Source organism: Phoenix dactylifera, chromosome 1 (assembly GCF_009389715.1).
Source record: "Phoenix dactylifera cultivar Barhee BC4 chromosome 1, palm_55x_up_171113_PBpolish2nd_filt_p, whole genome shotgun sequence".
NCBI lineage: Eukaryota > Viridiplantae > Streptophyta > Magnoliopsida > Arecales > Arecaceae > Phoenix > Phoenix dactylifera.
Genome location: NC_052392.1, coordinates 20,310,910 through 20,335,164, shown reverse-complemented (window position 1 = coordinate 20,335,164; position 24,255 = coordinate 20,310,910). Strand labels below are relative to the sequence as shown.

The 24,255-nt window shown below is 36.4% G+C and overlaps 1 protein-coding gene across 2 annotated transcripts in view; it reads right to left on the bottom strand.

Moving 5' to 3' along the window:
* Positions 1-2,441: 2,441 nt before the first annotated feature.
* LOC103701594 (AP-1 complex subunit gamma-2-like) overlaps positions 2,442-24,255 on the bottom strand; it is a 38,033-nt gene continuing 16,219 nt past the window's right edge. For both annotated transcript variants that reach the window (XM_008783716.3, XM_017841472.3), the window contains 13 exons: positions 21,584-21,674; positions 19,743-19,906; positions 15,815-15,869; positions 13,835-13,957; positions 13,650-13,745; positions 10,784-10,911; positions 10,045-10,149; positions 9,656-9,939; positions 8,572-8,682; positions 8,400-8,480; positions 8,147-8,322; positions 4,884-4,988; positions 2,442-2,887 (listed from right to left, as the gene is read on the bottom strand). In XM_008783716.3, the coding sequence (XP_008781938.1) occupies positions 2,792-2,887; positions 4,884-4,988; positions 8,147-8,322; positions 8,400-8,480; positions 8,572-8,682; positions 9,656-9,939; positions 10,045-10,149; positions 10,784-10,911; positions 13,650-13,745; positions 13,835-13,957; positions 15,815-15,869; positions 19,743-19,906; positions 21,584-21,674 (1,615 nt within the window). In that variant the 3' untranslated portion in view covers positions 2,442-2,791. The remainder of the gene's footprint in view (positions 2,888-4,883; positions 4,989-8,146; positions 8,323-8,399; positions 8,481-8,571; positions 8,683-9,655; positions 9,940-10,044; positions 10,150-10,783; positions 10,912-13,649; positions 13,746-13,834; positions 13,958-15,814; positions 15,870-19,742; positions 19,907-21,583; positions 21,675-24,255) is intronic.

Here is a 24,255-nt window from a genome sequence, read left to right as displayed (position 1 = left end):
TGCAACTGATCACCGTGACCGAATCGCCCTCCAAGATGACCGAACTAGCCTGCAACACCCGCCTCGCATGTCGTAGGCCCGCCCAGGCAGCCCTCAACTCCACCCTAAAGATCAAAGTGTCGAATAGTTGGCAGCCGTCCGCTGCTACCATCCTGGAGTACGAATCTCGTATGACAAAATTCGTACCTCCCCTCGTGCCGCCATGCAAAACAAACCTGTCAAAGTTGACCTTGAGGAAGCTCGAGGATGGGATGGCAGCTTTCTACAGTTCCTTTCAAGCAATCTATAAGGGCAAAAGCCAATCTTGTACAGATTTAGGTTTGGGAGGGTTGATGTTGTTGTTTCTTTCTTTTAACTCCAGCAGGATTCCAAACACCTTCACATATCCGCGCAAGAAAGGAAATGCAGCAGGTTAGTGGATAAACAGTACAAAGGAAAGAATGCTTCGGGGTGCTAGCCAGTTGCAAAGAAAATCCTCGAGCTTACGAGATGATAGCATGTTAACACGTGATTCAAACAGCGTACCTTTAGGTGGCGTTTGGTAGGGGGATAAGTGGAGGATTATGCTCTCGAATAGGGGGTTATCCAGCCAAAGGACATGACATGGACTTAAGTGAAAAAGGTCATTCATTCGGATAATTATACTCCGGCGAAACAGAGAGAGTAGAATTATTTAATGGAGTAAGAGGACCTTATCCCTCTTATTTTGCCCCTATTCACCCTTCACATATACCAAAAAATGAAGGTTATTCTATCCTTGCAATAAAATCTAAATAATCGTTAAAACTAATGCACCTGCAATTTCTCCACTTATCTCTCTAACCAAATACCAAAAAGTAGCTTACTCCGTGGAGTATACCATCCACGGTAAAGGGGATAACCCTCTAAAAGTTGTTCCTTCTACCAAAAACAACCTTAAGTATTATTGGTAGAAATTGCCTTCCTCGATATTCCACTTGTTCCATTAGTCTCAAAAGTTCATTCTAACGTATAGCCTCTATACCTCATATTTGCACATCTTTCCCTTGATTGAAAGCCTATATTTTGTTCTATTCTCCCTTCTTTTCGGCTATGAATTAGTTTATGCCCCGTGTAGGTTTACTATTGCTAGTCTCATTAAAAGCATAAATCATGACAAAAATATATATTCGGCCCATGCATGCGCACTCATTCAATGGCTATGTTGACCGAGTCTCCATATAACCATCATAGTTTCTTATACGTGCAAAAATTAGAGATGTAATTTGAATTGGGCTCAACACCAACCTGGCAGCCCAACCTCCATGTTACGTAGGGTTGAGTTGAGCTTTTATATGGGCCTGGACTCAAAAATCCAACCGAGCCTCAATTAGGTTTGGACGAGGGTTGACCTTTAATCCAACCTGAAATCCGACCCTAACCTAACTCAAATTCAACCTAACTCAACTCAACCCAATCCGACAAACCTAACTCATTCCCATATATAAATAATAAATAATTCATATTTGTATTTCATATAGGTTACTTACATGTTTAAATATTGTATCTTTAATCTAATTAAATTATGTGTCATTGTATTATTAAAATTTATGAATATTTAAAATCTCAAGTTAACAAATATTAATTCAAAATATCCCATACTTTTTATCTTAAATTTTCTATTCAACCTAATTTAACTCAGTTAGCATTAGCACAACCCAACTCAACCTGACTCCACCCATCTAACACAACGAACCTAACCCAACCCAAATTTAGCTTATAAAAGATTTGGGTTGATCCCAACTCGAGACCAGATTGCGTCGGATTGGAAATGAGGGATTGGGTTAGAGTTTACAATCAACCAGACCCAACCCAACCACTCAAGTAGTCTGATGATGAATCTAACAAGTCCTCACAAGATTCGGCCAAACAATTTGAGATAATTAATGAACAGAATTTTCCAAAAATTTTGTATTAAAGTAGGAGGATCTCGTGCCGGCTTAATATTCACCTCCTTAATGACCCTCTCCTAAACAGAACGAACAAAAACAAAAACTCGATAGAAGCGACAACATAAGCCCCACGAAAATGCTATTTTGCGGGAAAACCGTCGACACCTAACACTTCACGGAAATGGAACAATAAGCTTTCCCCGTCCAATATCGTCGCGCCAATCACGGGACCACCGTGATTGCAAGACAAGAAGTCCAAACTCGGTGGGTTCGCAGTTTTGCCTCGTACAAAGTTCTATACATACCGTTGATTTATAGAGTTAAAGAGATGGATCGATCTGGTCTCACAATTAACAAGAACATGCACAAGTATGCGCGACACGTGATTGAGACTGAACGCAGTGGATTTCTTTCTCTCTCTCTCTTTTTGATTATAAGTCAGTTACACAGCAGTAAAGATAATTTGACTCACCGCGCCCAAATCTCTCATAGAGAAAAGGACTTACGGCGCCTAAATTTCTGAGAGAAAAGGAGGTGAAAAAATTCAGGTACATATCCAAGTATAAATTGAACATTTCATCCGTACAACCACTTCTTCCCTCCCCAGGAAAATGAATCAGAATCAGTTCTGCGACCCTATAAAGGAACCGCAAGGTGTACACTAACCGGAATCGTAGTTCGTACCAGAACTTGCCAATGCTGTATTAATGCCAATTTCTATACATTATATGTGAACAATCAAAAATGCCTGGATTGTCTAAAGATACTCTAAAGCAAGAAAAAAAAAATGGAAAAAAAGAAGAAGAAAACCCTCCATGAAATAGAAAATAAAAGAAAAAAATCTAGCACAACTCTTAGGCACCAAACGGCAGGCTCATAAGTCATAAACCAGGAGGAAAATTGTTGATCTGTCCTTGTTCCGTCTTATCCTCGTTGTTCACTCTGTAGACCATCCTTATACGCATGGCAAGGGGTTTCTGAAACAGCAGAAAATGCACCAATAACTCTCAAGTGACTGTTGCTTATTACATATATATGAAGGCAAAAACTAAACAAGGATATATTCAGGTTAACAGTCGAGTAATAACAAAAAATGCTTTGCGAACAAAATTCTATCTAAAATGTTCCAGGTAATAACTGTTATAGCAGAAGAGACAAACGTAATAAGTTGAGATAAATTTTGAAGAGGTCCAACCGTCCAACACAATAGTCTACAGTGACTTGTAAACCCAAAACAAGCGCCTTACAGAAATATCCACCATGAATTAATTATATTGTAGTAAAGTGCTCAAAAGGTTTTTTTTTTGCAACTTCATCGCAAGGTGCAAAATGAAAATGTTTTGATAGTTAAATTACTCAAAGCAGAGTCCCACTGCTCCCTGAATTCCTAGCCAATCCGCTGCTTGATGCCTTAACAAAATGCTGAACTAAAGCAGTACGATGCCTCTACAATGACGCTGGCATCCAGGATAAGCCACACCTGCTGCACAGCCAGCAGATTGGCTGGCCGAAAGGACTCTGCCCATGAATGAGTTAAAAATTGATTTATCTCTTTCTATGACAGCTAAAGGAGTGGATTGTACTTTCTTTATAGTTTAATCTGCAGTGTTCACCTCCCCTCTACCAAAAACTGAAAAAAGCCTAGGCTGCCTCTTGAGCACGGTGTGGAGTCAGCCCACATTTATTAGAATCCAGTTACCCATCATGTACCAGTTAACTGTGTAACGCAACAAGCTGCATCACCTTTACCCCAATATTGACAAGGTTAATTCATCTGCTTACCTGATAGCCTCCTAATCTGCAAGAAATTCAGGAGCTTTGCTATCAACACCACCTAGATTCCAGGATACTCAAACAGCATAGCTAACAAAGCCCTAACCATCACTCCCCTGCTACTACCGTCAGTCCAGTAAAGTCACCATCAGAATTGCTTTTGTATGTGTAGGGGTTCCAACCAAATCCAGATCAACACTGATATCGATACATGAATGCATGTACACGAACACTAATGGATGCATCCACCCACATCCACATGCACAAAAGCCCACATTCATGCACACTATGGTTGTGAATAAGGCCTCAGCAGCCAGTCCAGCTCTGATCAGTACTTGGTGCCCTGATGTAGTCCATGCTCTCAAATTCCTATAATTCCTTAGCTATCAGATATCACCATGTACTCAAGTGCCAAGAGTTGGACAGAATTTTGCATTGTTCATATCCATAATTGAAAATAATACCATCTTTTAATGAATTCACTTCTGAGAGCAGACAAAATGGCCTCCCGGCAATTTCCAACAGCCAGGCAATGCTTCAATTCATCAAGTAATAAAAAGTGAATATACAGGCGTTCCATCTATTTTGAATGACAGAGGAATACATAAATGTACAGATCTCCAGCAATCCCACATATTAAGCATGCACAGCAGATAAATGCTGCACCACAAGGCATCCAGTTCTCCAAAATTACCGATAATCTAATAGTGTTGGTGAAGTCAACTTGACAATAATATCACACATTTCATATATAATCACTTGATTTTAAACTTGACTGATGCATTTAACTACAAACTCACGTGAAATTTTAAGTTTGAATAAACTTAACAATTCACAAACTTTGGGATTTTGATTTTATTCCATTTACAATAGAATGGGGAAAAGACATTTATTAGCATATGGAGAATTTGTTTAATTATTAACGTTCTCAAGTTTGTTATTCCTTGAATTTTTCTACATGTAGCTCACATCTCTTCTTTCCTATTTTTCTCTAGGTCCAATTACCAAATCATCTGATGCCCCTTCCCTTGTCCTTATTATGGTCCTAATGCTGACTTTGAAGCTAAACTTGACTGTTTAAGGATGATCAAGCATATAAATAAACTGTATATGTAAGCAAACAAAAATGTTGGAATATCCTGGAGATAACAGTGTCCCAACAAACATATGAAAGATGTATGGAAATTTCAACTTATATACCTGCCCCTGCTGGCTATTAGTGACACTAAGCGTTTGCATAATTGTCCCATTGCCACTGGCTGGAAGAGTACTGCTGCTAGCTGGGTCTAAATGCAACTGGATGAACTGTGAAAAACAGATATTTTAAGCATCATAAGTGAAATGTGTTATTCTCTCCAAGTAAAACTTGTAAACTACAATAGAAAAAAATTGAGAACTTGAATATCTTATCCTACAGGCCCATCCACATCCAAGAATCTGTTAGCACATTTTTTGTTGGGAGCTTAAACAAAAAAGTCCAACTGGAACTTAAATTAATATCCATGAAAGAAATGCAATTTATATACATTAATAACACACCATTCACAGGCATATACAAAAGTAACAAAACATATGACCAAATGTTGTTAGTTCTGTTGGGTAATGCATGACAATCACAGAATTCAAATGGTCATCCATATTCATACGAAAACATGAAAACATAGCTAAATCTTCAGGAACATTATGCAATTGGTAATCCTCAATGCATTTTAAAACTGCAGCTTCAGATGTTAGTACCAATAACTTTTTATATTCCACAAAGGGCATTACTTGCTATACAATAATCTACTGCAATCATCATCATCATCACCCAACCCTTTTCCTGTCAAATAGTAGTTGACTATAGAACGGAACTCAAAATTTAAAACGCTCTATGGAAGGATTCAGCAGATATTACAACTGGATATCAACCTGACATTAGCCCTCTAAAACTGATGCTGAAATCATGGGAAGGCATATATGGGCAAGAGGGGAACTGCCAGGAAATCTATATGGCCAGTTGGCGAGCAAAGAAATTTCCATTTCACAGTTTAACCTCATTCAAACAAGAAGCAACCATATACTGGTCCCATTATTCATAAAGATCTTCTGTTACACGTAAAGATGAGGGCAACAATAAGGTTGAGGACCTTGAGGTCATTCAAATACTTGAACAGTATCTGCACATGATCATGATGGAAATAAAGAACTAACGACTTAGGAAGCAAGCATAACCAAGCACCCTTGGCCTCAAACAATATAGACACCAAAGAGGGTTACATGAGATTTTTTACAGTTATTCTGCTTGCACCACAACACCATATGGAATGCATGGATAAATTCAAAAAAATTTATAGATGAAGTTAACCTTGTATTATTTATGTTTGACTTTAAACTCAAAATGAATATGAAGATATACAAAGTGATAACTAGGATCTTCTTAAAACAGTTTTATATAGTGATGTATATCTATTTCATGTAAAGTTTGCAATCTCAATACCAGGCCACATACTAATACCATGTTGGTATAGTGTTGGTACACCCGGTATGGGTTGTTTCGGTGTGCCGACACTCAATATGTCCCCCGTACTGAGTACTGCTTTGGTATCGATACAGCGTCAATATACCCGATACAGGGTGGTACACAATGATACTACAAACCTTTATTTCATATATATGTTTGCCTGTCCGTCTACCATATATGACTGAGAAACCTGAATTGATGCTTCCAACTGAGATGAGAAAAGAAGCCAAAGAAAAGGCAAAGTAGGAGGGATGGAGGTTGCTCATCTCCCCATCCAAATATTTACTACCTTATAAGCAGATTACATGTCCTTCACATGAAGGTAACTCAAGACTCCAACTAACCCACCAACATAACATTCCAATAGCATATACCTTCCATATATGGGATATGTCACAGATATCATGGTTATGCATCCACAAACCCTTTAGTGGTTATTAACCAGTTAATCAGAGATCGTATGAAGGTGGTGCCAATTAAAACTTGAAGGATTAATGACATTATAATTTATAAACATAATAACAATCAAAAGCATGAGAAAGAAGATAGGCATAACAAGCCCATATAGGTGATTTTCGCCTACATGTAGTGTGAACTATACACCTCTCTGTGCATCCCACTAACAGAACCATGTAGAACTCACTATAATTGGGAACATGTGCAGTTCATGATTGTAGATGAATATGCATATATTTATCATAGATCAAAATCAAAAATTCACTATTACAACGACCATATCATCGATCATCCCTCTATCCAAGTTCAGCCATTGGGCAGGCATGGGAGAACAACAAAGTGAAAATTTCTGCCCTATGTCAATATGGAATAAAGATGAAGGCTTGATCGTATTCATCATAGTGATCTCAATTCAACAAAAGGTAGGGAAAAACAGAATCAAATAATACTTGCCCATAATTTGAATATCTCATAGATCAAGGCGATGGATGATCGTAGCAAAAGGTTAAGGTTATGATTTTTCAACATCAAGGAAGCCATTTTTTATGGTCAAAGTGACAAGGAAACTGCCTCAGCATCTCATAATCCAAATGATTAACCTTGTCTTAGAAATTAGAACAGTTATCTGGAGAATGGAGAAAGAAAGAGACACCCTCTGGTTGTGCAACATTAGTCTTTACTTGTCCATCAGTCTTCAACCAATGCTGTCCCTATAAAGAAAATTACTTGCTAAACAAAAAACATAATAAGATTATCAATCCATTAAAGTAAGTTGCATGCTTCTAATAAGTAGACAAGACTTTTCACGACATGTTTGGAATAAAGTACTTGCATCAAGGTTCTTTCACAAAGTATATGACCAATAATTCTCTAGAAGGGTTTCAAGAACAGTAATTCTCTAGATGGGTTTCAGGAACGGTAATCCTCTAGATGGGTTTCCCTAGGCTTGGACAGCATGTACTTGCATCAAGATTCTTTCACAAAGTATATGACCAGTAATTCTTTAGAACCGCATAGATTGTAAGAAGAAAAAGAAGAAGAAGAAGAAGCCTCCCAGACAAACTTGACATAACAAGCACAACATGAATAACCATTACCTGCTTGCCTTATACAAGGAAAGAAATCAGCACATAGAAAACAGTAACCTACATGTGCACTGGGGTTACCACATATGTCAGAATAAGCAAACAACAGTAGTTGCACATGAGGAACTAATTTGATTTTTTTTTTCCATAATAGTGCTATTGTAACACAATTTGCATTCTTCAGCCTACCATCCATGGAGTATCATGTATACTAACGGCATAGAAACTCCACAGTACAGTAGATAACTTGTTTTTATAGCAAAAACCAGTTAAGTATATAATATGCCTAAAATATAACTAGCATATCATCTCATGACAAGATATAGCTTTTTTTTTGTGGGGGGTGGGTGGGGGTGGGGCGCTAATAAGAAACTAATGATGCTTTGGGAAAAAGGTTCAGCTAGTACACATTACAATACCTTTGGAACAGCTGCTTGAAAAATGAAATCTGTGTAAGTATTAGATGACAAATTTGTAAATGTAGCCTGGATCACTGTATCTTGTGGTTTTCCAGGCTGCTTTGTGAAGCTGAATGAAATCTTCAAGGTGCTACTCTCAAAAGCTGTGATAGATGGATAAATTGGATCCTTGTCACCTGTTTATAGCAAAATAATGTAACTATACTGTTTATTACTCTGCCATGTTAAAAACATTAGCACCAAAAGACCTTACCTGGAAGAGATGAATTTGATGGTAAGCCATCCAAAAAATCCATTACTGAAGCAGGAGCAGTTTCAAGCTCTCCTGCATTCCCTACAATAATGTCCAGGAATGATATTTGAGAATTTAAGAATAAGATGTAGATCAAAGAGACAACAATCTCCTCAGTACAACTAGTAGTTACCTTGGTTGGAGGAAATAATGTTAGGTACTGATACATCAGTTGGTGCAGAAGGTGATCCAATTGATAAAAGATCCATCAGAATATCTGTACCTGCACCCCCCCCTGATGGAGCTACACCGTGACATACAACAGAAAACAAGCATATTGATATGGCTCCAATTTGATAATATTCCAATTATCAAGATCAAATTCAAAAGTTAGCAGACAACGATTAAAGAGCACAAGATTCTACATGTATAGGTGAAATAATGACATGCAGTTTAAATTGACATATACAACAGCAGTTTGTTCTTTCTACCTCTGTTTATAGATACTATAGATGAAATATTGACCTCAAGTTTAAAATTTCAAGAAATATGTGTGTATAATGTTATTTTAAACTGCAGGTCATTACTTCACCTCTATTATCTCTAAACAAAAGGAGAAAGAACAAACTGCTGTCTGGCTTCATCATAGGTTACCATGCAGGACCAACATGGAAGAAAAATCTTTAGGCAAAGATTTTCAAAAGCCACTATTGTAAACATCCATTTCATGATGATGGATTTATAAACCTTCACTCTGAAGACTTTTTTATCGTATCATCAAATAACAATTACTTCCATGCCTCCAATAGCAACTTAGCAAGCAAGGGTCATTCATCTCCATCATCACTCAATCCATAAGATACTGTCATTTCAACACAATCTTGATAATAAAATGAAAGCTTCTTTACCACTTCCTTCATTAGGTAATTCAGACAATGAGGACAAAAATAAGATTGGCTTTAAAGGGTGTTCTCTGTGTCCTAGAAGTTCATCCTTGGGGTAGAGGCAGTTCTGCACAAGTGACAGTATCAAAACCCTGGTCCAAGCCCATGTTCAGCTTCTCAAATCACTCATGTAGCTATTTAGCATTCAAACTAGAATTCCAGAATATAGCGGAAACTTTAGCCTAGACATTAATTACTACGCATCACAATGCAACATAGGTGTAATAGAAGAACAGTTGAGTAAATGCACAGAGAAAAATCAAATGACCACATACATCAGTTAAATCAATTGGCAGGAAAAAAGATTATCAAAAAGGAAAAAAGTAATAAAACCTGATGATGATGGACTCATCAAATCACCACCCAACAGGTCATGCAGAAAATCAGTAGTAGATGAAGTAGAAGCTGGCACATCATCTGAACTTAAATCAAGTAGATCCACCAGGGGAGCTGGTGGTGGTTTGGCTACACCGTTTGGAAGCTTCAGTGAGGCCCCTGGAGATCCAGAGGTTGGTCGGCTAGATTTATCTGCTGAAAGGGTTGCTTGTGAAGAGCCCACTCTCTTTCCAATAAAAGCTGACTCATCCAGAACAGGCATCCTTTCAACTAAAGAAGATCTACATATGCCCATGACACTCAAAAGTAAATATTATAAACCCAAACACAACTTTCAAGAATTATAGTTATTCTAAACTGACAGCAACTATGAACCAGTTACTCACTTAATATTCCGATGTCTTTGGATGATCGAGTTGAATTCAATTGATCTTTGCTGTAACTCTAGTTCAACATTTCCTTTATGCTGCATAACTATCTCTCTTATCCTCCTGATCAGATAAAAACAGTAATGAATCAACAGCAACAACGACGATGACGATGATGATATTATGTAAGCACAGCATATAAAAGTAGAAAATATCCTGATTCAAGCAAAAAACTAATGTTCAGATAAAGAAGATAAATCATAACCATAACATTCCAACCTTTTACCACCTACTTGGTGTGCATTATTTCCCAAAAAGCAGCATAAGCGAATTATTTTTTAGAACAACACTAAGACATGTCAAGACTGGAAAAAATTCGGATAAGCCAACAAAGAAGATTCGCCAACCTAAAATGACGCAGATCTTAGATTTAAAACTAATTGCAGCCCTAGCACATATGCATCCATATTCATAAACATATATACAAATTAGAAGGTTGAAAAAGAAGAAGCAAAAGACAAGAATAACTGCGTTGAAGTTTTTGTTATGAAACACCCTATCAAGGACAATGCAAGTTTAGATGTGAACAGTAATTAACATGTAGCTTTCAGAACATTCTGTTAAACTAATCAGATACATTAGAATGGTGCTAATTAAAGACGATCAAGTGCACAGAAATGCAGGTCAAACTTATGAAAGTGAAACTGATAAAAAGCACCAAAGCAATTTTATGTAATTAAACAAGTTAAAAACATACTCCGAGGTGGGAGGAAAACGTGAGGAGAGCTTCAAAAGAGCAACCAAGGACATTGCTCGAGTTGTGATGTCTGAAGAATTACATTTTAAGGCAACCTCTACAGCATCCACAGCATCAGATTCTGTTACCTGCAACAGAGATTTCTGCCTGTCATGCAAGTGTCAGCACTTAACAGAGCAAAGGCATGTCTCAAAAGGGATATAACATTCAACCGCTTTTAGGAGTGCAAGATGTCATAAGTAGAATATTTAAATGATCATGATATCTCAGCACGGAAAGACTGAAGATGATGACAGGAAAAATTCTGATTAATAGGTTTGAAATTATGGACACAAACTAGAACCAAGAAGAGAACAAAAAGGAGACCATGTCCAAGAATAATGTGTCTGAGTTTAACGTGGGATAGAATAAAATCATGAGAGAAAGTATCGAATGGAGCGCATTAGAACTTCAAAACTAACTTAGCTAATATAACATCAGAATGTTCCACAGTCTTGGAGAAAATAAAGGTAAGCAAAAAGAAAAAAGACTTTGTCTGAAAGGTAAGGTCCAAACCATTAAGAAAAAGGCTATAGCATCAAAGACTTTGAAAGAACATTATAAGAGAAAAAAAGTAATAGCAAGGATGCAAAAAAGCATGTCAAATCACATATTCATCTTGTTATGGTCGATATATGGATTGGCTCAGAAACAAGTTAAACAATAACAATCAAATATTAGCTAAATGCAGGAGAGAGAAGATATAAATAAACTCAGATGCATGAATATGATGATAAGTACACATACATCTACATAAAAGCATACGTGCGTGCCTATATGCATTTATGCATGCATATAAGGTTCTTATTAAGCCTCTCAATTGTAAGGCACAAATTCATAACCTTATTCCACATCCTAATACAAATCTCCATCAAGCATAACTGAAAAGAGCCAACCAACACAAAGACGACCAATAAAACAGACAATCATTCCCCAAGTGCATTAGAATGATAATATTTTAGAAAAAGATGGTGATATTGAAAAAAAGTCAATATTTTTCTTAGAGAACCAAACTATTAGATGATAATGTCATTCTAAAAAAAATTAAATCAGTAAATGTAAGAGCAGGGATTAAACCCAAATTATATTTCAATAACAATATTAGAGAATAAGCAGCCAGATCAATCAGCCCAACATATATCTAAAAGATCAAAAGGTAATTGATCAGGCCAGAAAATTTTTCTACATCTCATGTACCACTTTGTGCTCTCCATGAAAGTTTTAAGTTATCCTTGATTCCACGTTCATCCTTCTTCAAATTGAGATGATTTGACATATCTTGTTATATCAGTGAATGCAATTCAGGGCAAACGGGTTCAAAATCCCTAGTGAATGAATTATGCATCCTTTAGGTTTAAGGACATACATGTAAACAACATCAATTTGTTTTCACTCATGATGTTGAGTATTCTATGGTATTAGACTGATACTGGTTGATACAATGATGTCAAAAATCAAAATATATAAATCTTGAAAAATATGATAGCGATGACTCCATGATACAACATGTGGTATGTAATGCTGTACAAGTAATACAACAGTGAACTTAATGGGGGATGGTGACTAAACGAGATGCTGTGATTCTTAAAAATTTTAAGGAGTCAACAAATTTGGATGGAGATAGTCAAACTGTTTGGCTGCGAATCCAACCTGTAGACAAAATCTAGATTTCGCAAGTTTTAAGATCACAACAACAACAACCAAGGTTTAAAATCCCAAGAAAAGGGGCCATGGAATGGGGCATGCTGCCCTCCCGTCCTGTCCCAACACTTCCAATGGGGGATGTCCCAGGGCATGCCAATTGGGATGCTGAAATCCTGGTGGAGTGTCTTGCGAGATGCCAGGAATGGGTATCATTCCAAGGGTTGGGACGGACGATTTGAAACCGCGACAACAATAAAAACAATGATGCAATATGATGTGACAAATTCAATTGATTGATTGAGAAAGAAGGGGAAAAAAGAAAACAAATTAATGTGAATTAGTGAAGATGGAACCTAACAAATCAAGCAGATTAAAGAATGAAAAAAGGTCTATAAGTAAGCAAAGTTGAACAGAATTGTTCACAAGGCTCGCTTTTTTAATTTGGACAAAACGCTAATTAATATTAGATCTCATGGAGATAAAGGGGCAATACTACATGGAAAATCCTAATTAAAGGATAATTCCTTGTTATTCATAGAAATACCCTTGATTCTCCAAATCATTTAGCAAAGTGAGTCGATTTGACAAAATATTTGAACTCAAAAATCAATTTTACATTTGCTCACTTCCATGAGAAGATCAACAAACTAAAAGCGCTTCTTCCCGCTATTGTGATCATCACAGCATCAAAACTTAGATCAAGACAGGGACTATGTTTTCTAATAATTGACTTGGCACAGGTACATATAATCACCATTCCAACAATGCATCAAATTTAAGACATGGCAGATTTTTTAAGTTAGGTTGCAAATTGAAAGGTTAAAACAATATGTTAGGACTAACAAAAAATTAGTTTATATTTCCAAAAAAATTACTTGAACTTTCAAAAGACAGCCTAGGTTAACAATGCATACCTTAAAAATCACACACAAACACACACATATCCCTTTGAAGCTGCCAGTTTAACTTGTAACACCAGCATAGCCAAATAATGGTTCTAGAACACAAAGCATTATTGACAGCCTTACTTTTAACAATATTATGTCTTTTCTTATTAGAAAATGTATTATGTTAAATTAATATAAGAAAAGCTAGGTTAGAAAATAAATCTAATAGTGTAAGAGCACACTCACTGTCATTGGTAGGTTAGAAAATAAATCTAATAGTGTAAGAGTGCACTCACTGTCATTGGTTCCTCCATTTCCAGCACTCCAACATTATTGACCAGCATCTCGCCATATTCACCAATGCACCATACTGTTACTCGCACTAAAGTCTCCTGCACAATGAAGTTAGGCGACTAGTAAGCAAGGCAAACACAACATAGCAAGTACCCTTAGCATCAGCACTGAAAGTAGCCTTTTGTACCTGTTCGTTTGAAGTTTGGAATGCCTTGTATAATGACCTTACAGAGTATCCTTGAAGGTCAGGTGCATTGCTTATCATGACTATTAGGGCATGCCACACATCATCTTTTACATAGTTCCCAGCCTGAAAAAAAGTAATCAGACATATTATATTTTATAAAAACGGAAAAGAGAAGAGAGTTAGGATCTCCAGAATTAGATGAACTAGTCGCTAAATGAGATCTTAAGATCTTTTGACATTTATCAACTAAGTAACCAGTGGTGGCAGCACGTACTAGCAGAATTCCATTGGTGAGTAAATGATGCCAGAGTGGCCAACAATGAAACAGAAATTCCTGAATACAAGTTGTAGACATTTAAAAAGTTGCACCTGTGGAGAAACTTACATACCAAACTTGATGATGGATATAGGGTTGTCAAATTAATGCCCCAAAATTGTGACTGCAATTCCGCATGCATTAGCAGCAAGCGTCCTTAGCAATATGGGAGAATCCGTAAAGTAGAACACATGAATCCGTAATTGCAAATACACAAACTTCTAGGATAGGTACACTTAGTTGCACGAGACATGAGCTAAGAAACATGACCGATAAGGCCATCTCAAGGATCCTACATCTACAAGGAATAATAACCACTGAGAACAGAATGTAATTCCAGGGATCTATGTTATCCAGTCAGGGCTGGAACCATATTCAAAATCAATATTCATATACAAGTCAAGAAATCAATTTTTGTTAATAAAGAACTGTAAATTCAGATGCGACAAAAACAACAGGGAAGAAGAAAGTAGGTAAACTCCATAAATGGTAACTTGCAATAAAGGTGTTTAGTTTCAAAAATGTATCCACAAATATAGAACCAAGATATGCCGTACCGGACCAAACCGAGTGGTACGGGATGTACCATACCATACCGGTACGGATGGCATACCGACACTCGGTACGCCAAAAAAATTCGTACTATGCTGTACTGACACTATGTTAATGTGGCACCGGTACGGGGTCCAGTACCAAGACGGCGAACTTTGTATGGAACAATCTACTGCCCATGAGTTTGGGATGCATCTTTTGTCATCTGAAAACGGATAATAGTGCTCCATCTACTGGCATGTTTTTTAGACAATTGACAATGAATGCTATAATTAGTGCAGCTAGTAAGTGGTGAGATCCACTAAGTAAACAAAAAATAACAATATATTAGTTGCACCCTGCAATATGACACGGCTAATATTTCATAGCATAACAATTCAAATTAGCAACAAAGACATTGCTTGATAATTCAAAGCAACCACCTCCTCTCAAATGCATAAAAAAGAGTTAATTGTGCGTTAATATTTCATTATGTTATTACTTTCGGGTCAATCTGTTTACTACATTGAAAATCTATATAACTGCATATATGCAACATCTTGCATGGATGAATGCATGGGTTATGAAGTCCCAAATCTTAAGCAGGTTATTGACAACAACTGAATGAAGATTAGGCTTGCTTGCCATCAACAACAAGCATTTGCATGTATAGCTTGGTTTAAGGGCAAACTCAAGCTGGTAGAAAACATAATTCTACCTGTGCCATTCTTTAGTAATCATATGAACATGCCAAGGATGAAAGCAAAAATTTTAGTGTTGGCACAAAGTATGCTGACTCAAATGGCACGGCATGTGATAGTGGCCGTAACAATTAAAAACCAACACAGTTGAGCAAATACTTGGTACTGAGGCAAAGCGATATTTTGGCTTAGATGAAAACCATGTAACCATATGACACATGCCATTTTGGTTTCAAAATTTCGAGACCAGCAAAGATCATATGAAGATGTGGAAACAGTTAGTGTACTTCTTTCGGAATAATGCAGTAGGAAGAACCATCAAACTATGTATTATTTGCAATAATTTTAATGCAATAAATAAGAAATCAATAATCAGTATGTCAATATCTTGTGTCTTTAAAACATGAAACACCCTCCAGCTACTCAACCTACCAGAGATAAAACCTTGAACATCTGATCAATATACCATAGCTTCTCTTGAGAAAACCTGGCAAAAAAAAAAACAAAAAAGACAGTATTTTTAATTTGTAGTAACCAGCTTTACTTTATAAGCTGTTCGCAAATATATACAGACATAGGTCAGCATTGCAGTGGAACAATTATGCCAACTGTCATTCTCATCCAGTAAGCATAATCACGAGCTTTCTCCATGCGCAAAATATGTAAACAGCAACCACACAAAGATTTCACCAAAAGAAGTCTTATCATTGCATAGCAGAACATAAGAGAGAATGTGCAGTTGGTCCTTGATCAGAAGAATTTCAATTCACTAAAAGTTGCTGAAGTGTTAACAATGTAAACTTAGCCTTTGTTCCCTTTGATATATGCCAATATCAAGTTTCAGATGAAAAGGAAACTGTTCTAAAGATTTATTGGAAGCAAAAATACTTCAGATGCTTCTGCATTGCATAGCATTAAGCCTTCTTTATACTGCAAAAATATATTTAATTTACAACAGTTGTAACTGTAGAAACTCACTTGACTGGGTCATAAGTTGCATACTTTAATTACACACAATCTATAATATTGAAAATATCACGTTTACTATATATAATGGAAACTCTAGGAGTTCTACATGAAAGCTGGCCTCCAGGAGTGAAGCCCCTAGAATCCCAGGTAACAATTACATGGAAGAAAGGAAAAAAAGAAAGTACTCTTGCAGGCTCACATCATTATGAGAAGTACAAAATAACTTAACTCTCCCGTTACTCTTGCCTAGCATGTCCCCTGCAGCACTCCATTTTTTTAATAAAACACAAGCAGAGCATGTGCAGAGTACTAGAATTTTAGTGGCTTGTGAAAATTTGTTAGATGGTCCAGTCAGCCATTATACCACAGATGTTTTTATCGCTGAATATTTGATTACAGAATCCTCCACAGCAAGAAGGATTCAAGACCCACCAGAACGATATGGTACCTTCAGTTTCATACCATTCTGACAGGAAACTGAGATCTAAGACACGAGACACCTACGGGGCACCAGTTCTCTTGAACTGGGATGACTCGGTCCATCCCATGCAGGTGTCAGGAATCAGGATGAACCAAGATTGCATTTTTTTTTAAATTTTTCTTCTTATTGTTCTTGGTTGTTTCAATATGTCCTGGTGCATACTGTCCCATCCCAGTACCATATCGCCCCAAAACCAAAACGTGACAAGGCCTGATACTGTGATTTAACACCCTTGCTCCATAAGATCAGAGAAATGCACAAGTTCAACTTCTGGCTTTATTGCCAATATTGCTATAGTGAATTATTTGTGTTGGTGCATTTACAATATTCTGGTAACTTGTGATAATGAATTCATCTGTATCTGTTGTATATTCCTATGTAACAGCATTCCATTGACATACAATAAGTGTATCATTCTTGTGCATCCTCAGTATTTGGCCTTCTTACCACTGTGATTATTGATACACAATTGCACATACTCACACATTAACTTGGTTTTCTAAAGAGTGATTGCTAGAAGATTTCAAGCATCCCCTTTGAGGATGATAACTAAGTCATTCACAGTTTGCAGTGCATATTGAGAGGATGAGGCTTGCCATGCCCATCAGAGTGATCATAATTAAACTCTAAAAATTTCCCTTCAAAAACTGTTCTTTAGCAGTAGATATAAAGGAGCAAATAGTAAAATAAGTGAAAAGGAAAAAAACAAAAAGGAAGCCATTTAGATATGTTAAATAAATATATATTGTAAGAAGACAAGATGTGCAGAAACCTTCACATTGACCCTCATCAAAGCTTTGGTCTAGGTCCATGTTTCAGATCAAAACAAAAAAGAAGAAAAGTCTAGATTTATATATTTCTGGGCTCATGGTTGAAATTCAACAAAACAGAACAAACTGCTGGTTACTGATGCGAAATCAGCTAATAATCAATCAAAATCATAGAAAATTAAGAAAAAATAGAAGGGCAAAAAAGGAAAGGCGAATGAATTTTCATTATCACTAAGCATGCCTTTACCTTGTGCTTTCCTCCATTTAAACACTGCAAGGCTCAAAAACTGAACCCCAAAGGTAGTATTCACCCTCGCTTCAGCAAACAAACATGATAAAATGAATGGAAAGGTTTAGGAGCTTCCAGCTAAAAGGGGGAAAGATGGCTGGATGGGTCATTGGCTAGCTGGTTACTTCTTTTCTTCCTTCTCTTTCCTTTTTCTTCTTTTTTTTCCATCTCTCTTTCATCATTTCCAATATTTTCCAATCCACCTAGTTTTGCTGCACTACTTTTTCTTTATTGCGGCCTTCTTAGGTGCATCATAAGGTTGGGAATATCCATATCAAGGTCTGCCGTACCGCCATGTACGGTCTGTTACGGGGCATACCATATTGTACAAATACGAAACACCCCTTCAAGTCGGTACAAATCCCGTACCGCCTCAAACCAAGGCATACCGCCCCGTGCCGAGGCAATCGACCTGTATCAAGGCATACCAAGATACGTACCAGTCCGTACTGAGGCATACCTAAATGAAAATTATAAAAATGGGTAAAAAAGCTATTTTAGCATAGAGGTATACTGTACCGAACCGAACTAAAGCGATAAGGTACCAATGCAGTACCCGATACTGAGATTGCATACCTTGATCCATATGCTTCTTCTTCTTCTTCGATCCTAACATGGGACCGACATATGGCTGCTAAGTTAGATGGGCAAAAAGAACTAAACCTTCTGATGCATAACATAGCTTATCCTCTAAAAGAAAATAAAATAGGGCAAAGATTAGAAAACGACAAATTGCTATCATGGTATTCATGTCTCTTCCACATCCAAAGGAAGAAAGGTATTAGAAAATTTGACTTTCCAATTTTATCCTACTCAATTATCCCTTACGTCTAGTCAGCATAGACTCTAGCAGTTCTGATGAAAGTTGCGGATTTAGTCAGTTGATGTGAGAATGTTAGTCACAGATCCTCAACAACAAGATCTGAATGTCCTCGCCTTTTGCTTGCTCATTATGGAACTAAAGAAAGATGTTAGTTTTTGAAGAAATGTGATCAAGGCTCTCAAACCCAGCCAATTTCTACATCGAATTCATAAATTCCAATCCACATCAATAGACAAGCCCGACACCGGCATTCAGAACTGTTCCAACATGGATCTCAATCTATATGGCGTGTGATTTTCCCAAAAGATGGTTGCATTAAATTTATCCATGTATAGACATCAAAAAGTGCCTTTTTGCTTCTCAAAGTGGAATGAACAAATATTCCCTCTGCAAAAATCTGTTACTTGCATATACGCCCCTTGAAGAATCAGAAGTTTGCATACATGTCCCTCCAGAATCTGAAACTTGCATATATGCCCCAGGATTAGATGGCATCTCCTGCCATAACTATATTAACCTACTATTCTATTTTTGGAGGATTTTGGCATATAAACTCTACAAAAGGTGCTTAATTGTTTATTTGTCCAATAAAAAAAAGAAGTGCATGTAAACTATTAACAGAATTTCAAAATGCCTCTTAAAATTTTCAAACATTTTATATTAAAGGATAAAACAGTAAATGTCAATTTTAGTCACCTTTTAAGTTTTAACTTGCTCTAAAACTCTGAATGATGAAAGTTAATGTAACAGGGTAGGGAGAGTACACAAGCAAATTTTAAAAATTAGGAAAAGGACATGTGCTATTTTGACTTTTTGAAGGTTAGATCTGCAAAACAGGAATTTCCAAGCCATACAAATAAAATCTATCACTATTTTAGCCAATAAAATGAATCAGAAAAAATTAAATCACTTGTCCTAAAAGAAATTGTCAGTAGCTGCATTTACATGACATACTTACATCGTATAAGAAACATTTTGATTGATATTTAACTACACATAAGTTGAAATTAGCGAACATTTTCACTTACTTCTCAACAATTGAGCAAATTTTGGCAGTCAGATCTCCCTTGAATTCTTGATCACTTACTTCTAGGTAATCAATAAGTTCTTTTGTCAAAGACTTCACATTGGTGTCATTGACTAAGAGAAAAACAAGTTCAAGGGCTCTTTTCCGGATGGAGGCATCAGAATCCTGAAAATTACATATGCATATCCATAAGCCTTTATTGCAAGTACAGCAGAGGTGACGAATATCAAGAGGCAGGAAAACATAGTCACCACTAAAGGCAAATACCGACAATAAGCATAGCCGAAGAGCTTTGGCAGAAGCAAATGGAAGCATAATTTTTTTTTCGGAACGAAAAAAAAACAGAGCATAACTATACCACATTGATGGCTTTCAACTACCACATGATTAAAGAATTTATCATTTCTTTAACTTGATAAGTATACTCCCACTTTGCATGGTGTACTTCTTTAGTTTCTCTCCCTCTTAGAAATTGAAAATTAGATTAATAAAAAAATTTGCATTTACAAAAATTCAATATTAAAAAATTCGAGTATGTATAGAATAACAGAAAGATTATAGCGAGGAAAACAATGGGAGAAGCAGTTTAGCACTTTAAGCATGAAGCGGGACTCATGGCTATTTTCGATGAGGCTTTAAACCATTATGCCTGGACATCTATGCTTATCACAAAATAGCAATTTGTTGGCAATGACATCATTAATGACACATCTTTGAGAATTGAGGCATTGGGAAGTGAGCTTCTTCCTCACAAATCCCCTTAAACCCTTCTCAAGGTTGCATTACATGGCCAGGCCTAATTTTATAGATGAGAAAACCAACATTTTTACATCAATCACTCGTCGTGTTCCTTTTGTAGTGTTTCATGTGTCCACCTATCGCACCAGCATAACCTCTCATATTTTTCGCCTACGCAAGTTATCAACTGCATTAATATGTGTTAACAAATTGTCCTGTGCATCCAGAAGTGGCTAAATAGTCAATAAGCATGGACATGTTAAGCTACCTCAAGCAGCAACTTTTTTCTTGTTTGAGCTACGGTCACAAAGTGACCCTTCTAGTCACTCTTACATGGTCATCTCATGCAGTTGGATTCTTATTAAGAACCAAAATGCATAATGTTAGAAACCTTTTTCTCACAAGCTTCAAAAACTCATCCACAAGTGCAGATGCAGGCAACAAAGCACAGCACTCAACTCCTGAAATTACAGCTTAAAAATAAATGAATTTAATATGTCTCAGATATATCATTTAAGTAATAAATTGTAACAATGCTAAAATATCATATTAGCCAACTTTATGTCTGCCTCTTAAACACACTACTATATGTACAAGCAAATCTAAAACTACAGTTTGAACACTATGTTCTCTATTAGAAAATTATAAGATAGCCTTGCATTGAGTTTACTTTTCATTTAGTACATAAAGTTAGGAAACTATTATATCGAGGATCGAACTCTCATGGATTGATATATTTACTTTTATTCTCTTTTAATATAAAATATACGAAAAGAATAAAAAATAAATGAATCCTGTATCTTCATAGTATAAATAAAACCTCCCATGGGTCTAGTTTAAAACAAGATCTAAAAAGGTGCAGCTGGCAGTATGAATTTAAAAATGAAGAAAAAGGACAAGAAGGCATCTCTCAATATCATTTCAATTTGAACTGGAAAAAAGTGTAGTAAAATCAAAGAAAGCAAGAAATCGTATTCAAATTATTCAATATCCCTGTAGGCAGACATTTCAGCAGGTGAAAATACCACTTATATATACTTATTATTCTCTACTATGCACAGTACATCTTCCCTTCTTACTAACAAAAACATGAAAATACAGTACCTTGACGCACTCCAGAATCGTTGTTCTGTGCCTTTGCACTGCTTGAAAATCAACTGTAACAGCCTTCATGAGCATATGAAGGGCAACATATCTGACAAAAAAAAATAAGACTAAATAAAAAAATGCCAAATTATTCAGAATAGAGATTCTGTTCTGAAACTTTTTCATTTCATTAGTGCAAGGACCATATAGAGATATAAATCCAACGACAATCATGTCCATAAAGGATCAGGCATACATACAGAGAGAAAGAGAGGCATAGAGAGAAAGAGAGGCATAGAGAGAGAGAGAGAGAGATTGCATTGAGATGTTGATAGGAAACTTAAGATTACCAGAATAGAAAGAACAAGAACACTGCTTATCAGAAATCATGACTTTTGAGACATGCAAAATCTGATATGCGATGATGATACCATACAAATCAGCACTGATAATCGAAAAACAACAAAAGAGTGACATACCAATCATTCATTATTTTAATATACATAAGCATAAATAAATAGACTTATATTAACTATTTGATATTAGATATATGCAGTCCTTCGTCGGGTAAACATACGGACATGCAGAAAGGGAGAGGTACTGTGCGCACGCGAGAGAGAGAGAGAGAGAGCACTAAAGAAACAATAGGAAGCTCAATATTAACCCAATGGTAAAGCAAGTGTTGCCCAATGGAAAGAATAAATAGTTAAAGGGTATTTTAAAATCTAAGATGCAATGACATGGAAATCAGCATTAATCATCTGAAAACTAAATCTTTTACATATTCAAATAAATATTAACATAGTACAAAGCCTTGTTCCAAATCTCCAACTTCTTGATATTAGTCCTTCGCCACTGTTATCTATACGAGACCAGGACTTAAATATGAATCTGAAAGGACATCCTTTGGGTTGTACATGAACTATGACATGGATGTCCAAAGTAATACAAGTAATTTTTCCTCACTTTAACATGTAATAATGTCACTCATTATTTTCTTCAAAAGAATATTTCCAATTAATTAATTCCTAATTCAACCACTCATCCACCTGGACATCTAAATCTTGCCTCATGCCATGAAGGTCCACTTTAATGCCTAAAATTTGTTCATGCGGTAAAATTAGTCATAGGGAAGTATTAAATATTGTCCGACCATTCTCTATTTAAATCTCCATAGAATTTGATGATAGCGTAACAACCCAAAGGTCCATCTCTACATCATCCCTCAATTTAGCAGTACTTCAGACATCTCAATCTACCTCTGCATCTTTCTGGAAGACAGAAACGATGTAAACAGAGTGGCCTTCTGAGATCTCATCATCAAATTGAAGCATATCCTCAGCCCTATCCTTATTCGCGCTAAAGACACACTCCCATGTAAACATGAATTACTTTTACGCCTACTCCTCGTAATTCCAATATTATGTGCATCACTTTCCTAGTCTTGTTCATTAACAGTGTATCATGAAGAAATAATCCAATTGTATGTGCATCATTTATAGTCACATCATGAATAGCACTTGCACCAACTTACCACTTCATGATTAGCAGTAACTGACGCATACATGTACATGATCCATTGGACTACTAGCTTTAAAATTAAACAAGGATCTGCATTCCCTTTACTAGGCTTAGATTTATAAGGCATTTGTTTGTAACCAAAGCCAGCACCTCCTAGAGGAAAAACCTGCGCCTACTTCAACTGAACTAAACTCTAGTTCTCCCTGTACTTTTCTAATCCTCAAACTAGACCAAATGTCCCCTCATCGCTATCTTCTGAAAATTTCTTTTTTTACTCTCAATGGTACTCAGCAAATGCATTATACTTGTGAGTTGCATTTCCAATTCATGCGTGCAACTTATCAGGTGTTGATAATTCTTTATCCTTCTGTCCTTTCTTTGGTAACAAAAGAATGCATATAGCCTTTCTGATGCATCCACGTAATGTAATGAAATAAAACCTCGATGAACTTGTTCATCGCCTCTTTTCATCTTCATTTCTTTTGTCTTTATTTCTTTCTCTGGCATATCATATCACTGACATTAAATATTGGTTTTTGAAGTTTAGCTTTGAGTATATTTCCAATCATTTAATGAATCTCATACATCATGATCATCATCGCTGAAGCCCCAAGGTTGAGATTGGGCAATTGGTCCCTACTTCCTCAGAAATGTGGACCATAAAATGCTCCAATGTTATGTTCCTCTTGTAGTTACCATGGAGTAAATCCAGTCCTTTCCCACTAATTATTATCTTTGGTAAGCATTATATAGGATCCATACTAGTAATATGTACTTTAGTACTATCATATAGTATTATAATATAAAAGATAATAAATTTGAATATGTAATCAAAATGTATTCCAACTAATGTTTTAAGTCTTGGTACCGGGACCCATATCATTACCTTAATAGTATCGTATTATACAATAGACCCCCTAATCAACACACAGCATATTTTTGAAGTCAGCATAGCACCTGTCCCATATAACCATACAAAGGCGTACCGAGCCCCCATAATGTACCAATACCATAGCAGGTCAGTAGTGTTCACCTCATACTGCTTAGTTCCATTAGGTAATTAAAACCATGATTTTAGCTGATTTTTTAACAAGGATAGACTGAGACTTCTTCAGAAAACAGTTCAGTCATTTTGGTAACAAATTAGATAATGTCATGGATCTGGAAGA